The 21,674-nt window shown below is 38.1% G+C and overlaps 2 protein-coding genes across 7 annotated transcripts in view; one reads left to right on the top strand and one right to left on the bottom strand.

Annotated features, from left to right (window-relative positions):
* LOC111865436 (NADPH--cytochrome P450 reductase) overlaps positions 1-4,089 on the top strand; it is a 106,593-nt gene extending 102,504 nt beyond the window's left edge. For both annotated transcript variants that reach the window (XM_023853473.2, XM_023853474.2), the window contains exon 15: positions 2,075-4,089. In XM_023853473.2, the coding sequence (XP_023709241.1) occupies positions 2,075-2,219 (145 nt within the window). In that variant the 3' untranslated portion in view covers positions 2,220-4,089. The remainder of the gene's footprint in view (positions 1-2,074) is intronic.
* Positions 4,090-7,393: 3,304 nt separating this feature from the next.
* Positions 7,394-21,674, bottom strand: part of LOC111865421 (A-kinase anchor protein 1, mitochondrial) — a 123,413-nt gene continuing 109,132 nt past the window's right edge. For 4 of the 5 annotated variants that reach the window (XM_023853444.2, XM_023853443.2, XM_033751819.1 and 1 more), the window contains exons 4-7: positions 18,329-18,646; positions 15,654-15,869; positions 10,873-11,012; positions 7,394-9,610 (exon numbers count right to left, since the gene is read on the bottom strand). In XM_023853444.2, coding sequence (XP_023709212.1) covers positions 9,542-9,610; positions 10,873-11,012; positions 15,654-15,869; positions 18,329-18,646 — 743 coding nt within the window. In that variant the 3' untranslated portion in view covers positions 7,394-9,541. The remainder of the gene's footprint in view (positions 9,611-10,872; positions 11,013-15,653; positions 15,870-18,328; positions 18,647-21,674) is intronic. The other variant, XM_023853446.2, reaches the window with a different exon arrangement.

Genomic DNA, 21,674 nt, shown 5'->3' with positions numbered 1-21,674 from the left:
GATTCCGAAATGATGAAAAATCAGTGTTATTGAAGGTAATAGATGGAAGGTGATATTTTAGCCAGGATATCATAAAATCTCTTCTTGAATTTGAGTTAGGGGCCCTGTTTAGTTGTACATTATGGTAGGGAGCATTATCAATGACAAGGACAGAATTTGGGGGAAGGTTAGGAATAAGTCGCTCCTTTAACCATCTTTCATAATTGGTTCATGTCACTGTGGTAGTCTCCTGTTTTTTGGTGGGATTTGAAGCGGACATAGGCATTAGGGATGCATCCTTGCTCTCATCCTCCATGGATAACAATGAGCCATTGGCCTTTGGACACAGTGGAAAATAGTCCCTGGATGGATCCATCACTCCATGCATATGAGGTTGTGCGCGATGAATGAATATAGGTTTCACCCATGTAGATGACTGGGCGGCCCTCTTCCCTATATTCTTTAATTTGCCGCAAATACTGAAAACGTTTGGCTCTGATATTATATCGTTCCACCAGTATCTGCAGATTATTTTTTGTTTTCTTCCAGCGGAGCCCCAGTTTCAAAATAATTTTCTTTAATGTGGAGATGCATCCCTGAAAATCTAATGTTTTCTTCAACTTTTTGTGAACTTTTTTCATGGCAGGTGTCGTTTTTCGACTGTGTAGAAGTCATTAATTGTTCTTCGCACCACAAACTCGTTTAAGTCGTCCAAAGTGGCTAGTGGAGATTTCCTAGGTCTTTCTTTATGGGGTGTCGAAAAGGAAGTGGAAGCCCCAGATTCGATATTTTTTGTTTCTCTTATTATTCTTCTGACACTACTTTCCGATACACCTGTTGCTTTGCTACTTCCACTCCCATGTTCTTCACTGTAATTGTTGGCCCAGCCTCTTTCATATACTTATATACATTACTAACAGTTTCTCTTGATTGTGAATGCAACACTTTTCCACTCAATTTACTTCTTGTAGGTGGCATGTTAAAGGAGATAGAAAGAAATGTACAAATATAAATAAACAAAAAAGAAAATCAGCAAATAAAAATAAACAATAAAATAAAATATTAATACAGTAATTAGAGAATAATACACTCAAATACGACTCCAAGAGTCAAAACTTTTTAACTTGACTGTACAAGGAAGAATGCTCTTGGGACATCCGCTCGCTCTAAATGCAGAGGAATGACTAATCACAACATCCTCAATTTTCACGAATGGACCTGCCCATCCACTGTGCAGCTTTTCCTGGACTGTCACCTCTAAATACTAGAACATTACATTAACTGCATTGATCTCTATCAGTATATTTCACATACATACAATTTGCAAAATGCAGTGTACCATGTATGGCAACTGATGCCTGTGCTAGCATGCAGCACCTCATGGGAATAAATGGGGCCAGTTTATGGTTTTTGATGAAAATTAATGGGGTTCATAGATATAAACATAATAACTGAACTGTGATATGAACGGTATTTGCAGAATTTTACCTCAGAAGCTTAAACATATGCTTAAGTATGAGATGCACAAAATTATGGAGCAGGTGGTTAAAAGATTTTAAAGTATGCAGTGAAGACATGTGACTTGCATACCTGTGGTTCCAAGTTTAAAGTTGGCATTTTTTTATTGCTAGTCGGGTCGGACTAAGTCCCTTGTACTGCGGCCACTTCTGGCTTATTGTACCAGCCCCAGATGATAGGTGAGGGTGATTGTGGAGCAATTGGTGAAATGAAGATTGGCAGGGGCAACCGAAGTACTCGGAGAAAACCTGCCCCAGCACCACTTTGTCCACCACAAATCCCACTTGACCAGACCTGGGATCGAACTTGGGCTGTCGCAATGGGAAGCCAGCGACTAACCGCTAAAGCTATGGCGCAACCTAAAGTTGGCATGATTTAACAGTAGATTTCCATGTTCATAATCAGCAGTGTTCCTCATCATAAATTTATTCTGTTCTCATTGAAATTCATGGGAACTGCTGCACAATTCAGTGATTAACTGTTGCAAGCATATAAACTTCAGTTGCTGAATGTGGTATATTATTTTCATATGATAAAAGATAATGTTGTAAGATTCAGTTCCTGCTTTTATGTTTAGTGATGCAAGAAACATGGCACGAGATGTACATGACCTTGTACTCAAAGTTGTTCAGGAAAAGGGGTCTATGACAGAAAGTGCTGCACAAGATTATGTCAAGAAGATGGAAGCACAGAAGCGATACTCAGCTGATGTATGGAGCTGAACAAGATAGCTATAATGAATAGTAAGAAATCAACAATGCTGCCAAGAAAACAGAAAACTTGGATACCAGATACAAAAATAGGAGCAGAAATTAAACTACTTGTATAGCTGCCAAATTCTAATGTCACCAATATTTTCTTGGCTTTATTTTCCCCCTGAAGATATAATTGACTGGCAGCATACTTCATGTACCTACTGAAGCCATTTATATTTTAAGTTTGAGCAGTGTGCATGTAAATCAAAGACATTTATTAAAAAGTATATACTGGATTACTGCATGGCACTGCTGAGAGAGAATGTTCTCTCATGAAGATAAGCAAATGTCATTCACTCATATAATAAACATCTTTTATGAGAACACCAATATCATTATTTTCAAAGTATGATTTGCTCTTCTATTCCAAACATTAAATAAAATTCAGCACAATCTGAGCAAAGGAAACGGGAATCCTTTTCTAAAGTAATGCCAATAGAAATACTTTCCTACTTACTACAGACTGTACATCCAGTAATGTTTGTCAGAGTAAATGTGACCAACCATATAATGAATTAAAATTGTTTGCCTGTGACTGGGAATCCTGTCTTCTATAGTGATTTCAATTTCAGTTGTTTGAGAACTTTGAAGTGCTCTAATCTTTCTCTGTTCAGTGCATACTACAACTGCACCCAGTAATTAATTATAAGTATCTTCATCGGGTTTATTTAAATCCACTAATTACGTTAGGGAAGTTCATGGTCTTCCAGAATTTCTTTGAAATAGTAAAGACTACTGAGGATATAAGTGTCATATGTAGTTAAACTTTTAATCAAGGCAGTCTTTTATTAATGAGCCGGATATCAGATGTTATAATAAAATGCATTTATGCTGTCATGTAAAGCAGGAGTTACAGTGGATTAATATGAAACATAATCAAAGAGGGGGGTAAAAAAGAAACTGTTAGTCTGTACCTCCTGGACCAAATTTCATCCAAATTCATGATATTTGCCTTTTCAGTAGTAGCATTCTGACATTAGAAGTGAGATTTTAGATAGTAAATTTTAGATGCACTGTCTCATGTAGGACTTCGAGATTGTAAAGGCAAACTCCAAGAATATATACTCTTATTCATTATTTTCAGTCTGTTTCACTTAATAGGCTATGAAGACATGTTTTGTACTGAAGTCAATGGTAATAATACTAAGGCTATAAAAATTCTAAAGTGGAAGGAGACTTTGTGAATTCTTCAATATTTGTAAAAGTGAGAAGCACCCAAATGGGGAGTAAAAGTGAGCAACTGGGAAAGTTATTTTGCAGTAAGAACAAAGACATGGGCTGATCCAGGTGCAGCATACTATGGATTATATTCATAAATAAATATAGTGAAGTCATAATTTATATATACAGTATATTCTATATTTTCATAATTTCATTTCCACTTTAAATATGAGGAATATGATTTATATTTTTAAGTATGACGGTGATGTTCATATTCATAAACTGCTGTGTAGGACCTCATCTTGTGGTCATTTTAAGAGAGGCTGTGTAATACCACAAGTGATATGTCAAAGTCAACACATGTTGCCAGACAAATTAACTGTTTTTATATATACATAATATGTCTGTTTATCATCATCTAGAACTTTATGGCATTTTGATAAGTTTCTTCAGAATTATTTAGACTATTCAGGACAAATATTACCAAGATCATAATGCCTTATTTATATGCAGGGAAGGAGTGTGTGTGATGAGCATATTTTTACTGAACTGTTGGTCACAATCATTCATCATAATCATTATTTCATCATTCTAGCCTGTTGCCAGATGATATGAGCTAAATCATTCTTTTATGTGCATATATTTTGAATAAATATCAATCTTAAAGGATTACTAATTCTGTATGGGTTTTCCACTGCCTTCTAATATACTCATTGTCACCTTCTACCTTTTATCTTCCCTTGAATTAATTTCCATTTTATTCCTTTTGCCTGATGCTGTAGACTTGTATTGATGAAGTGCTCAGTCCAAATAATGGCTGAAATGGCAATCATCCTAACAGATTTTTCATAGTTTTCCTTGGTGCTTGCAGACAAATGCCAGGATAGTACCTCAATTAGGCCATAATTGCTTCCCCCCAGATCTTTTTAAATTATCAACCAAGTGAACATTATGTAGTCTGAGACAGTGACAACATTGTAAAATGAACCATGAAAAGATATCCTGTACTTTCCAATAGTAATCTGACCATTTCAGTTCACATTATATGATACCACTTTTTCTGTTGTGAAAGTTAAGGTTCTCACTGGTGAATGTGAAAATTACGGTCTTCTGGGATGTGACACTGTAGTTTTGTAGATAGATATCCACGTTTCAAAGGAACCTATTGCTCGCATCTTCAGAGTAGAAGACTCAACTCTGGCATCATATCCCAGAAGAATGTAATCTTCATCTGGTCTTGATTTGAACATTATTTACTGAGATTTCTTTTGGCCCTCCAACTGAAATGTGAATTGGCTACATCATAAAAATAATGTAGTAGTAAGAATACTACGCACTTCACCATGACATTCTGGTGTTTTTAGTATATAAGATATTTGATACTGCAGATATGTGGTAGCAGGATCACTATGTGGTGAAGGTTGACAAATATCGTGGTGTATAGACCAATTGCTGAGCAGCGACTGTAAACAGTGGCTGTTGCTAGGTAACGCCTGCAATATACATGAACACAATGGAAGAATGGTGTCTTTTATGTGGTGCACACCGCAAAAGTAGCTATGCAGTGGAGTGGTAAACATGCCTCCTACAACAGGGGGGGGGGGTATTGTCTGTGTAATACATGCTAAGGAGTCATGTTGAAGACAGTTGGCACTACAGTTAAGTCAGTTGAGAGTCAGGTGTGGAGTGTCAACCAGTGGGCAATGGCAGGACTTTTTTATTGCTAGTGGGGTGGGACTAGGTCCCTTGTACTGCGGCCACTTCTGGCCTATTGTACCAGCCCAGATGATAGGTGAGGGTGATTGTGGAGCAATTGGTGGAATGAAGATTGGCAGGGGAAACTGAAGTACTCAGAGAAAACCTGCCCCAGCATCACTTTGTCCACCACAAATCCTAATTGACCAGGCCCGGGCTGCCGCGGTGGGAAGCCAGTTACTAACCTCTTGAACTGTGGCGTGGCCATGGCAGGACTTAGCATGGAGTGATTTGTAGTGTGGAAATCAGCAATAGTGTTATAGTTATCTGTAGTTATGACCTGTAAGGTCAATAAAGCTATTCACCAATCCAAACCCCAATCAGAGTCACTCCATGTGGTAACATGAAAACTGTGACTCCTGGAACTGGTATCTGAGTGTAGGGATGATTGGCCCTTGTCAGATGGAATATTACAATGTGTAACAATAGAAAACCTGCATGGAAAGAAATATATTGTAAGGTAAAGTAGGCAAGAAGGTTATCTATGACAAACTCCCAACCTGAGACTTCTTTTTAATATGAACAAAACCCACTTGCTGTATAATAAATAAATAAAATAAAAATACAGTCACAATTTTTATATTGTCACCCAATACTAATTTCTTAGCACTCATCTCTGTATCAAGGTCATAGAGTCGAATATATGCCAAGTACCAGCTGATATCACAGAGGTTCTTTTGTGCTTTTCCTGTCTCCCCAGACAAATTTGAGATAATACAGTGGAACCTCGCTTAACAAGCACTTCCCATAACGAGCAAAACAAATTGTAAAAAATGACTCGCTTAACGAGCAACGTCTCGCATAATGAGTGACGAGAGGGGAAGTCCCGGATTGTGCACTTGCTACATCAGTCTGTTTAGCACTCGTTCCGCTAGCATCTTAGTGTCGCTTGTGATCTCACATTTTTCCAAACTTGTGTTCAGACATATTTGCATGATTTGGAGTTGCATTGTGTTTCATAGCAAAGCAACAATCTTCTTGTGCAATAAAAGAAATGCTGAAAGCATGGGAAACTGTTGCATCATACATTGAGAAGCATCACCCTAATAAGGCAGTGGCTATGCGCACTACAAATTTATTTAATGATAATGCTGTGTCGCATTTTCACCAAATTTTGAAGCATCGGCAAAAACAAATGTCTCTAAACAGCTTTCTAGTAAAAAAGAATTAGATATGTATCATAAATAATAAACTAATTATTTAGATTTTTTTTCTGCAAATCAAATTTGCATTCAGGTTGGTTCATTCCAGATAGAAGAAAAGATGATTCATGCTCCTTATCAATGTGTATATAATTTTCTTTGAATAAACGTTATACATAAAATTTGTTGAGTATTTTTTTCGGCATAGAACGCATTATCGTATTTTACGTTAATTTATATGGGAAAAATTGTTTCGCATTACGAGTAAGATTCTGGAATGAATTATGCTCGTTAAGTGAGGTTCCACGTTACCTTAAAATGTGCCCCATCTCTTCCATCCAAATACTTTTAAATCAACATTCAAAGATCTCATCACTTGTCAAAATTTAACGTACCCTCATGAAAAGCACTCTTAAATACACCAAGAATCTGCTGTGTGCTTCCTATGCATCCAAAACTAGCTGGTGCACTTCATGTCCTTTGAAATTGTTATGAAAATTAGATTTCTGTAAGACTGGAGATAATGATGCAATTGTAATTGTAACTAGCTTGACATAGGACACAATAATCCTGCAACACTCAATGCCATACACAGACAGAAATGCACTACAAACTGATACACCCTCCCATCCTTATGTATTTTTCATCTCTTCCATACATGCTACATGGCCAACTCATATCATTATCCACAAATTGTTGATCATCCTAAAAATATTGCATGAGCACAAACTATGAAGTTCCTCATTATGCACTTTCCTCCAGTCCCCTGTTCAGACATCCTTATCTATGTTATTCCCTTAATGTGAGTGGCCAATTTCACAACATACAAAAAATATGTAAAATATGAATAGTTTTAGTAGTTTGCTTACTCTAAAATCTTCCATAATTTTCCTCAGATTCTTAAGGATAACTCAGCATATTTCATGTGAATCTGAGGGGGGTCACTTACCTTGGTCAATTTTTCTGTGATACTGCCGAGTAAGGGGTGGAAAAATTAATATCAGGGATATAGGAGATGGAGAAAACCTGCCACACTGCCAATTTCATGGATGCTGGGAAATGGCTGCAAGGAATAACAACATATACTTAACTTTACATATATTTAAACAGTACATTATGCAATATGTATAAAAGAAACAGCATCATTTGTCCATATCGTAGGCTCAAATATTATCTGCTGATGATGGAAGAAGAAAAAGTATACTAATAACTGAATTACACATAATTAAATTCACATGCATTTTTTAGTTCCTGCAAATATTCAAGTAACATTATTTTCTTTCTGTCTAGCTCTGAAATAATGTGTGTGTATATACTGTGGAAACACACACTACTAATACAAATTTTAATTGTTTAGAAACAAATGCTGCACATGCTTTGAAATACACAAGACCTGGTAATTCGCCTTCCCATCATCAACATCAGTGGTAATGAGGATTTACAAAATAAGCAGCACTACACATTAAATTCTAACAGAAGTCTGTAAGAACAATTAGCTCATAAAATATACAGGTAATCAGTGCTTGTGATATGGGAGCACAGTAAATGCAGTGAAGCAACACAGTCTTTTATACACAATTTATGGACAGCCAGAACAAAATGAAAGGTTACTGCAACAATACGAGGGAAATGTTTTCTTAAAGAACATAAATATTTAAAAGAGTTCATATTTTCATCATAAATGTAACAAACAAAGCAAGACGATGTGAATAACAATATAATGCTTAATTATACAGTGAAAACACTGCAGAAAGAACAAACTTACATTTCTTCATGAACAGTGCTCTACCTGATGCATTTCTTTTGCAACCTGCTTCTTATCAGTATCAATATGAGGCAGATAGAACCAACGATCCCATAAGAGAATATACCAATTTTTCATTAGCGTGGAAACATCAGAAGTGAAATGGAAGGACAGCAACATTTAAGCAAAAAATGTTGGTAATTATTTCTAATTGTAGGAACAGATAATTTGTGAACACAAAAATGCAACGCAACAACCAACCACATGGTTAATTGTTAAAATAGTCCATAGAAAAATGAAACTCAGCTACTTCTGCCTAGAAAACATAATACAATGAAAATAATACATAAACCATAATACCACAAACAAATACTAATATACACAACCCTGCTAAATTTAACAAATTTCCACACATTATATACATCACCACTTACTGCCAGTGGTAAGATATTTCCGTCTCTACTTCCAGGCTGAAACACCTAGCAGATAATGTATGTATTAATTACAATTTTATTCTCATCAAAGCAGAATTAGTAATGAGTAAATTTCACACGCAAAATCACAAGTCAACCCTTGAGCATACGTCATTATATAAAAATCAGCTGAACAGTTTTGTAACTATTCAGCATACGATTATAATCAGTCACAGTATTCATGACACTACACATCATGAGAAAAGTGTGCTGAGGTCTGAAGCCAGGGTACAGAATGATATAGCAGCCTAGATCAGGTTTAAAACTAATAGTTTCATTGGCACTAGTACTGAGTGGAACAGATGAAGCATCATCCCTTTCACTAATTAAAGACACTGTATGCTGAATGCTTATAGAATATAAATTGCCCTGATATCTTACAATTCTTGACAAGTTACTCAGCAGCCAAATCCATTAATTGATAGTCAATGAGTACTCTTCTTTCTAACAATCCATTATGATCAACAAGTACAATCAAATAATACACATATAGACAATTAAATGGCTGTAGCTCAAGTAGTAAAAACCTAAGCTTGGCACTAAATTTATATTCGCTATATGCAATGTTGACAGTGAAGCTCTGAGAGTTCCCAGGGAAGTATATGAAGCAAAGAAAATGCATATGCCTCACTGGCAGTTTCTGTTGTCTCTCTCTTTAATCCTCCTAGAACAATGTAAACATTCAACTTTATGACACTGAACTGTTCTGGTAACATACAGTTTACCACTGTGCCAGAGCTTTATTCTTGGTTACTACTAAACCTCTTACAAGATTAAATGTACTGATATATGCCAAGTCAACAAAGGCTGTAGAAACAGAACTTCTGGCCAACTTGCATTTATTCTATGCTCATTTCCCACATTTCTCCAAACTCAAGATACACAACAGATTGATTAAGAGGAAATGCTTTGGTTAAATGACCAAACCAGTACCAGCAATCTCTGGCAAACCTGCCTGACAATTACCTCACTTTAGGTTATCTGGACTAGCTCACACATTTCAGCTGTTCATATCTATGCCTCTGCTTGCTCCACCCACTCTGCGAAACCCTGTGAAACCAGCTCCTGATTCACGAGCACCATCTGCCATGAAAACAAAACACCAAACTACAATAACTTTCTTATTTACAGCTCCCTCCACCACATTCTCATTCCACTTCTACTTTGAAAAGGAAGTATGACACTATTCATAATGTTATATTTTAGCATCCTGTTGCACTGATTTTCATCCATTATATGTATACAGTGGCCGTCTTGTAGTGCACTCAATTTCACCTGTCACTTCACAACATGTTTCGGCAACATAGTGCCATCATCAGGTGTCCCAATTACGTCAATCTATTGCACTGCTTGCCCTCATATGTTTTCACAACACCATTTAAAAAGTATTTAAAAGGTCCCTATTTGTCAACTATGATAAATTTACATTCTCTAAAACTTGTTAAGATAATTCATCTTATTTGTCTTAATTAAAACTTGCATGTGGTTCGTTCACTACGGGGTCGTTTTTCTTATTTTCTGTGTAAACTGCATCTTGTGATGTGTGTTCCCTTCTTAGCTGCGAGTGTTTTAAATGGTGTTGTGAAAACATATGAGGGCAAGCAATGCAATAGATTGACGTAATTGGGACACCTGATGATGGCACTATGTTGCCGAAACATGTTGTGAAGTGACAGGTGAAATTGAGTGCACTACAAGACAGCCACTGTATACATATAAAGGAAGTATGACACACTTTCTTGTCTTGCTCTGTAACATATGCTTGCATGATGACAGCATTACATGTTTTCCAAACTGCTTGATCTAAGTATACGAGTATGTGACTATGTTACAGCAATTACCAATGTTTTTCAGTGTGCAATAAGACTATGAATTACCATTGCCTGTTTCAAGGGACTACACTGCACATGAAAACCGGATATACTTGTTACCTGTATCTTCTAATATTTTCCTGAGCTACGTTACCATTTGCGAAACAAAAACCAAATTACTTTAATCCTCTGTATTTAATACATAATGTTCAGCACACAACCATCTATCCATCTTTCATTTCATGGCTTCAAAATAAGTAACAGCAATCAACTGCACATCATTCTAGTTAACTTGGGGATTACTGAACAGATATTGAGGATAGTGTTTCTGCTTCACTACTCTGTATGGCTATATCTCTTTCTCTATTTAAATTTTACAGCAATTACTTATGGGCCACTGCAACCAGAATTTGAAATCTGGTATCACAACAGACCACAAATATTGCATCTAATATTTGTACGTTAACAATTACAAACAAAGCAAATTTAAAATATGGAATCACAGAAACTAATATGTCCTTTAAAGAACCTTACCTGAGATCCATGAACAGCATACAGATAAACCACAGGTAGACCATCTTGTGCATAACCACACACCTGGGCTTGAAGGACTTGTCCATGTGTCAGTTCTTCCATACTAACCATAGATTCTTTGGTCCATGATGCCTCATGCCCTGCAACATATAACAAAAGGAGCAGTAGTGTTCTATCATATTTTTAGAGTTGTTCTTCAATAAATACATATAATTTGATTTCAGCAAACCCCTGAAAAATATATTTACTATAATAAAATTATAGAAGATTATTAATATATAATGGCATATTTGCTAAAAGCAAGAACTGTGAAGCCAGCAGAGACAGCTGTTATTAAGGAACACCACTGCAAATGCACCTGTTGCTAGTCAACAGTATCATAAGCATGCAACAATTCTAGAGCCATTGCTAAGCAATGTGCCCAAGCAACAGTGATGAAAACGGTGTTTTCTTTGTGGTCAATCAAAGTAGGGTTGACAGTACAAGAGTTCTGAGATGGCACAGTTAGAAGAGTAGGAGGTTAGTGTGAGATGGCTGTCAGCCTGTGAGGACGTGAGCGCGTAAGCAGATGTTACCAGGCAGAGCAGTGAAGCTGTCACTGAGAACACTAGTCTTTGTGCGATAGTTATCTGTAAAGTGTAGTTGCGAGTTGTGCGTTAAAGTATCCAGTGAATCTGATCATCAATCAAAACCCTTTCTATAGCCACACTATCATGTGACATCATCATCATCATCAAGATGTTAAAAAGGTGGACAATTCATTAACCTGTTGTGGCCTCAAATGTCTGACAGTATCTGCAGTTCTGAGCCCTGGTTCCTGTTCCATCTGGTCTATATTCACATTTACTTGGAGCAACTGACTGTATTGGCATGTGGCAAATCCATTCCTTTCTGTATACTGACCATAACTTTTGTTCAAGCAGGTTCAGTCTATACTTCATGTAAAATGTCAAGGTTCCTTCTATGATTTATACAAATATTTTGGTGTCCATCCGATGAACTTCATTTCAGCAGCTGTGATTATTAGGTATGCTTCTGGCCATTGTCTTTTCACTACTATCAAGGAAAGACTGATATCATATAATGTCATAAACTTCTTGTATTTTTATGAAATGTTTATTGTTTAAAAATATTGTGACACGTTACCTTACGTCCATCACCATGACAACTGCTACAATCGGAATGGACACTTCCACTTCAATGAATACATGGTAATTGTGGAGTTCCCGCAGCGACAAATCGTAGCAACGAATTGTCATTGAGTAACAACGGATGAGACGAGACAGGTTACCGGTGTAATCTATAAAGAGCGTCCCCGAAGCAACGGATTGCCGAACATGTGAGATCGGACCTTGGTGAGGGGTGTCCTCTATTGAGTCCGCGTGCACCTTATATAAAGGGCCTGGCCCTCAGACGGAAGATTAGAATATTGAGTATTGAAGATCTGAATACTGAGTACTGAGTATTGAGTATTGAGAACGAGACAATCTTGGGATAGCCGCCGCCAGAGACAGTTGAGATCCAACCGTGATCAAGGATAGTTGAGACGTTGCATGGAGTATTAGAGTACTGGGCCAGAAGTCACGTGATACTGCAAGTGATAATAATTGTAAGGTGTGTAAGAGTGAGTGTCCAATAAAGATTCACTAAATCCGAGACCCACGTGAAGTTATTTGTCGCGTGACATACCCAACACGTGACAATATTATCATATCTCTATGCTTTAGAAATGGTGACACTTTTGCATCTATGTGTTTTTATTTTTCATATGAACATTAAAGGCAAATGAAGATAATGAAATTTTCTATTACTCTGATACTGATCATGAGTATGCTTAAAATAAATTCTTGTCTGCTGTCATGGTTTTTAATTTGTCTGTTGAAACTAAGAGTACAAACAGAATATGTTACACAGGTCATATTCAATCATTCATTCATTCATCCATCTGTAATCTGTCAAGACAACAGGTCCACAGTCCCTCCCAAAACAGTTCCTCCACTTGATGCGATCTACAGCTTTCTCCTTCAAATGAATATATATATTGTAATGTGTTTTGTGTGTCACGCTACAAATGAGTTGACGCCGTCGTCTGATATATAGCGAATTTACTTCTTTCACTCATTTACACACATTACAATCATCACAACTTGCAGTGTTACAGTCACTGCTCAATAACTGGGCGATGCTGGACTATCTCTTCTGGCGATTATCCCAAGGCTGACTTCCAAGATGGCTCGATCACGTCTTTCTTCTCCGAAGACTATTCCGAGACTGACTGGCTTCGTGTCGAAGCTGGGCTATTTATCCTTGGCCGCTGCTAGGTAACGAACCCTCTGTTATAGCGGTGGGGACGCTGCATTGTTGGCTCCGCGTTTCCTACGCAATAACCCATTGTTATCGCGTTGTCTCTGTGGGAACCTTCGCGTATTCGTCGTAACCGTGGAGATTCCTGTTAGAACTACAGTAGAGCAATTGTTGTTTATTATGCAACGGTCTATTCTGGCGTTTCCACAGAAGTGTCTCTTCTGGACTCCAGACACGTTACAATATATATAATTCTCTTATTTATTTATGTTATTCACTATATTTGTTCAAGGGGCATGCAACAGCATAGTTGGTTGAAGCACTATGCTACATGCCAGAAGGTCTCGGGTTCGATTCCTGATGACTTCAATGGATTTTATAACTGGCCTAATCCTTCCAGCTGCACTATGCCCCTAGGATCAACTCAGCCTCCAACAGGAGTGAGTACCAGGAATCTTCCTGGCGTAAAGGGCAGCCGGTGCATTAAAGGTGACAACCTCACCACCATCTGTGTGCCGACTATCTATAAAACGTGGGAGTCTTGACATCTCACAACCCCAAGGGCATCCATGGCCTGTTACAAGGCCACCAACAATTGTAAAAGACAGACCCATACTCTTCTCAGAGAGGATGTTGTTATAAGGACTATGAAAGCAACTGTTCAGTTGGGAAAAAAATGTTGGCCGTGGGTCTTGAGGGGCTTGGCACCAAGACAAACTAACTGAAAGTAAACCACCAGTCATAAAGTGACTGTGACTGAGTGTGAGTCTCTAAATATGAAGTCCTGTAAACAAAATATAGTTTGAACTCAATAACAAATGCTACACATGGCACTGTACACTTGCTGCTGCAATCTCTTCTAAATTCATAAGTCTGTTTGAATAATGGTATTTTCAAAGCACAGAACTAATAATTACACATTAGTATTTATGTACTACTTCTATTACATCATTGCACATCAACCTCACAAATGCTACATTTCCTTGATCCCACATAACTATTAGTGTCTTCAGGATATCTGATGATTCTGGCATCACATGCCATTTAAGACAATGAAGGAATCTGCCAGACAAGTCCCTCATGCTTAAATGTGGTCTCCCATAGTGATCACATACTTTCACTTATTAAAACTTTTGTTTACTGATAATGGCCACAATTTCTCAATGTCTACAAAAAAAACTATATTAGAAGTATAGCTCTTAAAATGAATAACAATAACTATGCACAAATGTTCAACATTAGCTTTAGTACTTAATACCATATATTGTATGAATTCTCAATCACCAAAGACTCCCTGCATATGCACAGACACCTGGCAACATCAGCATACCCCAAACCTCAAGTATACATACAGCGGCATCAAATCTCTATTCCCTGCACCAATCTTTCTGGATGAATGGAAATATGAGTAACACCTCATGGATGTTGGTTGTGTCTTTAATGAATGTACCTTTAAAGCAGAGGCAGAAACTAATGGTTCAAAAAATATCAATATTGCATTACAGTATGGTGGCACAATATATCAACTTCATAAATCTCCGTACATTCGCTAAAACACATTTCATTTACAAACATGACATCAGGTATGCTGTAATCAGTTCCAAGGCCTCTAGCCAGACCCCTGGAACTGAGACTCAGTGTTTCTTATCTTTACTACCCACTGGGGAGGTGCCTGAAAGATTTATTTTGATTTTTATCCTTCATCAGGCTCCCATAAAATAACAACACATTTTTTTGTGTCAAGATGTATCCAGCCTAAATATCTGCTGTTTACTAAAAATTCTTTATTACTCCCTATATTTCCAATGTTCATTTCTGCTCCTTTACAAGTCACTGTTAGGACTAGAAGCATTTAAGTTTGGGAGGGGCTGCATTAGGAATAAGAACAGTCTCTTCCTACCTCTGAAGCAAAGAAATGTAAAGGGGCCATTACAAATATTTTCCAATGTTCTCTAAGCAAAAGCTGAGTTTCAAGGAAGAAGTGGGTTAAATCACATGCTGGTACAACTGGCTTCCCATAATCATCCCTAATGCCCACATATCTGAGAACGTAACTGTCGTAAGGAAAGGTGGTTACTCATTTATATTTCAAAACAATCAGCATGAGTTCTTTTCTGTGAAATCTAATGAAGGCAGAAGGGGACATCAGGTTTAAAGCATAATTGTCAAATCTGTCAAATTCTGTGATGTCTGAACAATCACTGACAAGTGAGCCAGTTCAATCATTGAACACTATAGAAATATTGACAAGATTCTACACAGAACTGTGCAGCTTATCTAATTTATCTTCATGTTAAGCATAATAATGCAATGTGCACATTCATCCCAAAGACAGGAAAAAGTGGAAAGCCCTATGTAACACTTCTATACAGTTAGATACAAGAGGACTGGCTAAGCAACCATACAGCAAAACCAATCACACCAATTAATTCTAATGTCAATAATATTCGGATCCAGCAACTGCTCTAAGCAAGTACCTCCAACGGGGACAACATTCGCCAGGTAACATTCTGCTGCCTGGAACGGCAATGTCATGAAGTCTCCTCGGATCTGGCGTAGTAAAGAGCTGTTCAATGTTAAATATCCACCATAATCCACAAACTTGATATCACAGGTATCTGTTTCTGCATCTACTGCTACCACTTGAGCACGGTACCATCCTTCCACTGTTGGTGCCACACAGATCACATTCTCTGAAATTGAAGAAAAATATCGAATAAACATATATACAGCATATGCTTCTCTCTAACTTCTGTTTGGGCTATAATATTGTAACGTGTTTTGCTACTGAAGATGCTGTTCGGATTGTTAATTGTTTTATCTAACAACCTACAAGTCGTAGCTACAATTACTTATAACACAGTTGCGGGTTTACCCAATTTATAAACCCTACACAATAATCTAGTCACTCTGCCTTCAGTAGTCTTCACGTATTTATAATGCGGGAGCTATACAAGTCTCTGTGAATTACACACTCCCAATATAACTGTACTACAGCACACAATCTTGAAGGCACACAATAAGTCTTCACTTGCTGACTTCTCAGTTATCGCACACTATCACATAAAATCTTCTAACCACGTGTTCGCGTCTTCTTTCCATGACTGCTGCTATATTTCAACTGTCTTCGGTGGCTGCTACATTTTAACTGACTCCTTAGGCAGTGTGGTTCTCTTATAAACCCTCAGCCAGACAACGGAAAGTGCCTCGCTTCCCTGTTGCCTAGTCGCCTTGTTTACAGGTATTGCTGGGCAATGCTGTCGAGAGTTGTCTCCTGCTGCGTAGCAACTTAGGTATCCCCCACTATATCACTGTGGGAAGTGCTGCCATGTCATCGCAGGGTGGGGGGCGGACTGTTGACTGGTCTGTTACCGTAGTAACGATCGTGCTCCGATGTTGTTATGTCACTGCTGGCAGGGGAAGGGATGTCCTCCATAGCGCGATACGTCACAATATGTTTCTTTAGAAGTGAATGCACAAAAACGCCTAATAAAAACTTCTAACAATCACATCACAGTTGCATCATCAAGAAACGTTTTCAGTGCTGTAGTATCTTTATTGCAAAAATGGGTAGTAATCTGACTGTAACAAAGAATGTGTAGGTGTGTATTATGAGTAGTAGCAGAGTACAGACTTCTAGAAACAAAGAGACATTTGATTCTAAAATCAATTCGTATTAAAATATTGGAAAAGCACACTTATTTCAAAAGAGAATGTCTCATTAGAAGGGGGGCACGAGGTAGTGTAGCTGGTTGAAGCACTATGCTACAAGCCGGAAGGTCGCGGGTTCAAGTCCCGATGAGTTCATTGGACTTTTTCAATTGACCTAATCCTTCCAGCCGCACTATAGCCCTGGGGTTGACTCAGCCTCTAACAGAAATGGGTACCAGAAATTAATTACATAATTTTCCTGGGGAATAAAGCACAGCCGGAACAGAAGGCTGACAACCTTGCTGCCATCTTTGAGCCGATTGTCTAGATAATGTGGGACCCTCAACGTCTCACAACCCTATGGGCCTTCATGGCCTGTTACAGGGATAGCTTTACTTTTTTTTTATACTTTTATGTCTCATCAGAATATAAAATATTAACTTTACAGACTGTTCCACAATATCCTAGCAGCCACCATAAAAAGCATTCCCAGCACTTCTATTTACTTGCTGAATAAAGAAATGGTCATTTTGAAAAGCCAGCAAATCCTTGAATCTTAGATCTAACTGCTTTACTTAAAAGCCCTTTATCCATCTTTAGGTCTAAATATATGAATTTATAAGCAAAAATAAACAAACAAACCTGATTATTAGTAGCAAATGCTAAAATTTTCTTTGCTTATCTGAAGGTTTACAGTATGTACACTGTATGTCTCACTTCATGTTGAAGGTACAGAAGTGTCAACCATATTTACCATTTTCAAAACTTAATTTTAAGAATACTGATGAAGTGATGTTTTTATTTTGTATTTTCAGTGTCTTTATAAAGTTCAGCCATTCTCATTTGAACATAATATGAAAGTCGATTTCAACAGAAGAAATTACAGAATCATGTGTTTATGGAGGGACCTGAAATGCTATCACACTTTGAAGGGAAAGTTTTATGATTTTAACATTATGTTCTACTTCAAGGCCTTGGATCTGTACTAAAAAAAAAAAAATAAACTCCGTGGACTTAGTCCGCAACCGAATTATACTTATTGACCAACCGCCGCTTGTCGGCGAAGTTAGTGCCAACTTTAGTGGATAGAGGGTGGTCGCATGATCAGTGCAACGAATCCCCATGGCCATTAATTTCAGTTTTCTAGACTGGAGTTGCTATTGCCTTGAAATAGCTTCTCAATTATCCTCACAAGGCTGAGTGTACTCCGTTCCAGACCCAATACTTCTCAGAAAATCTGGTAGCACTGGTAATCGAACCCGGACCTCTAGATCTGTAGCAAAGAACTCTGACCACTAGACCACAGATCTGAACTTACATGGTTAAATGGGTATGATGGTCTGAAGAAAGGCCAGCATGTCACAATCATAGCTCTCTGGCCTGTCACTGTGCCCACAAGTCAGGTTTGTTATTAATAAATAAATGATTAATGTTTGTTGAAATGCATTTGATATTAGTGATAGAACTGGTTTTCCTATCAGTTAACACATAAGTTACTTACCTTGTATTGGTGTTGGAAGTGCAGGTGCTGTGGGTTCGCTGTAGCATAAGTTCATACACGCATTCAACCGAACGAGTGCAGGAAATGTGGGGTGTGTAGGATGCTGCACGAAGAAGTGTGCAGGTGATATTAGGCTTGACAAGATTACATCATTGTTGACTCCCTCAACCAGCTGAAGCTGCATGCTTTCTGGGATCAGTGGGAATGTTGGCACAGAAGGCAGGAAACACACCTGTTCCAGGGTCACATGTGGGTAGCGATTTACTGGGAACTTTTGTCGTATCATTTCCAGTGCACTTTCTATGTCTGCCTGGGACCCTAAACATAAGTAAGACACATTTCATTAATAAAAAATAACAATGATCCAACTGTCATGATGTATGGTGCAAGAGTTTACACCAGAAAAAAGGGCCAAATAGGAGTATGCATCCTAGAAGTATGAATCAGACCATATCTCAAACGCTCACAAGATCTAAAGATAACTAGGTATTAAATCACATTCAGAAAACACTTCAAGAAATGGAATTAACAACAAAGGTAATAATGAAACATATTTAAATATAGTCACTAAGACAAAACAGAAACTGGAACACTAAATGAGCTCAAATATTAAGCATCATTTTAGGTGGGAAAGGAGATGAGAAATGAAAAACACCGAAGCAATGCAGCTTTCACAAATAACACTTGCTTAGAAAAGCACCTAATGCCAAAACTTCTCGACTGAAAAACAATATTTTTTTGCAATATACCAGCCATCACTGAATATTTAACTTCAAAAAATGCCCAACTCTCTTTCAGATTATATGACTTGGCGACCTGTTAATTCTTTAATCAAGTAAATAGTAAAGGAAGATATCCATGTTTCACACTACTCCACAATTTTTGCCTATCACAACTCAATTTCACATCATATACCCTAAGTTTCTCTACTGAACCTTAACCTTTCATTGGGTATGTCAGTATGATTTGTCATGGACCAACAATAACAGAATTAGGTATAACATACCAATACATACTGTGATATCAGTTATTTAGATCTTCTGGGTATGATAAACCAGACAGCTGGAAATTTTGTTAATAGTTGGGATTTTCTTGTCTATACAGCAGCATCATGCAAAACACACAGCATAATACCAACCATTTATCAATTTTACTACACTGCACGTGCTCATGCAGCAGGTTCAAACTTTTGTAAAATGGCATTAAGAAGTTTGAAGTGTAAAAAAAAAGTAAAGCTATCACTGTAAGAGACCATGAAGGCCCATAGGGTTGAGACACATTGAGGGTCCCACATTATCTAGACAATCAGCTCAAAGATGGTGGTAAGGTTGTCAGCTTTACGCGCCGGCTGCACTTTACTCCCCAGGAAAATTATTTAATTAATTCCTGGTACTCATTTCTGTTAGAGGCTGAGTCGACCTCAGGGCCATAGTGCGGCTGGAAGGATTAGGTTAATTGAAAAAATCCGATGACCTCATCGGGACTTAAACCTGGGACCTACCAGCTTATAGCTCCTATTCATAATGTTGTATTTTAGCGTCCTGTTGCACTGATTCTCGTCCATGATATGTGTATTGGCCGTCTTGTAGTGCACTCCTTTTTTGGCTGCGATTACAACGCTCGCAGCCAAAAAACGGAGGACACATCACAAGACACAATATACACAAAAATATACGAAGAACGACTCCCATAGTGGAAGAATGACGTAGTACGCAAGTTTGAGTTAAGACGTGTAAGATGATGGATATTAACAAATTTTGATATATATAAATTTTATTATAGTTAGTGAAGAGTGTGCATTTTAGATAATTTTATAAATGACACATGATGGCGAGCAATGCAATAGCTTGACGTAAATAACACACCTGAGGATGGCACAGTGATGCCGAAACATGTAGTGAAGTGACATGAGATTGAGTGCACTATAAGAAGGCCAATATACATGTTGTAACGTGTTTTGTTACTGAAGATGCTGTTTGGATTGTTAAGTTGTTTATTTAACAAGCTACTAATCTCAGCTACAATTAATTATAACAACGTTACGGGTTTACACAATTTACAAACCCTACATACAAGTCAATTCACTCTGTCATGATTTACTCGTTACAATTCAATTCAACTCGTAACTCGCCGCTGGCTAGATTCCAACTCAACTGTAGGCTGCTGCCTTGAGAACTCGTTCACTGCTGACCTGAGAACTCACTTCGGTGGCTGATGCACTTTTAACTTGTTCACTGCTGACTGGAGAACTGTCTTCGGCCACTGATATACTTATAACTGACAACAAAAACTGAACTCGGCGACGGCCATTTAAACTGACTGCGGCGGCTGTGTAGTTCCCTTATATAGTTGCAGCGCTTGCCTGTTACGTAATTGGTACCACTGTTGGCTGACGCCGTGTCGACAGCGGCGTTGCGTGCCATGTCACAGTGCGGAGGGGTAACAACAGCGCTACAATGCCCCCACGTACCGCTGGGGAGGGAGGGGTGTCCTCCATTGTGCAACACGCCACAATATCATGGACGGCTTATAGCTCCTCAACCAACTACGCTACCGCGTGCCCCGTTTGAAGTATATGCATGTAAATAAGGGTGCTTTCAGATTTCATACATAATAATGCCCATAAAATACAGTATTAGTCTACAACAGAATCATTATAAAGAAATTTTAAACAATGAACACATTATGTTGTAAATTATTAGTGTTACTTGGCTGAAAAAATGATACCCGAGGCAGGTTACACCGTAACAGATAAAACTTCCCATGGGAGTGGTTAATTGCAGGTTCCTGAATGGACTAAAAGGAAGAGATGTGAAAGCTTAAGAACTTCAACAACAAATACTTGTATGAACTAAGTAACCCAACATTTAAGGAAAACAGCACACACCAGAAACAGAACTGAAGAGGAAGATGATGGTATTTAGAGAACAACATTATAATGGCAGACTGACACTGGACACCTAGAAACTGTTCTCAAATAACGTCTATATATGTGCATGCGTGCGCACACACATAACTGGGCATGCAGTAGCATAGTTGGTTGAGGCACTACGCCACAAGTCACAAGGCCGCAGGTTTGATTTCGGATGAGCTCATTTGATTTTTCAATTGACCTAATCCTTCCAGCTGCACTATGGTCCTGGGGTTGACTTAGTCTCTTGCAGGAATGAGCACCATGAATATTCATGGGGGTAACGGTCAGCTGGCATGTAAGGATGACAACTTCACCACCATTTGTCAGCCAAATGGCCACAAAATGTGGAAGCCTCAATGTCTCACAACCCTATGGGCCTCCATGGCCCGTTACAGGGACAGCTTCACCTTTTTACCTTTCTGAGAAACTGCA

The sequence above is a fragment of the Cryptotermes secundus genome, unplaced genomic scaffold, assembly GCF_002891405.2.
Source record: "Cryptotermes secundus unplaced genomic scaffold, Csec_1.0 scaffold343, whole genome shotgun sequence".
NCBI classification, from domain to species: Eukaryota; Metazoa; Arthropoda; class Insecta; order Blattodea; family Kalotermitidae; genus Cryptotermes; species Cryptotermes secundus.
This window is presented reverse-complemented; position numbering and strand designations above follow the sequence as displayed.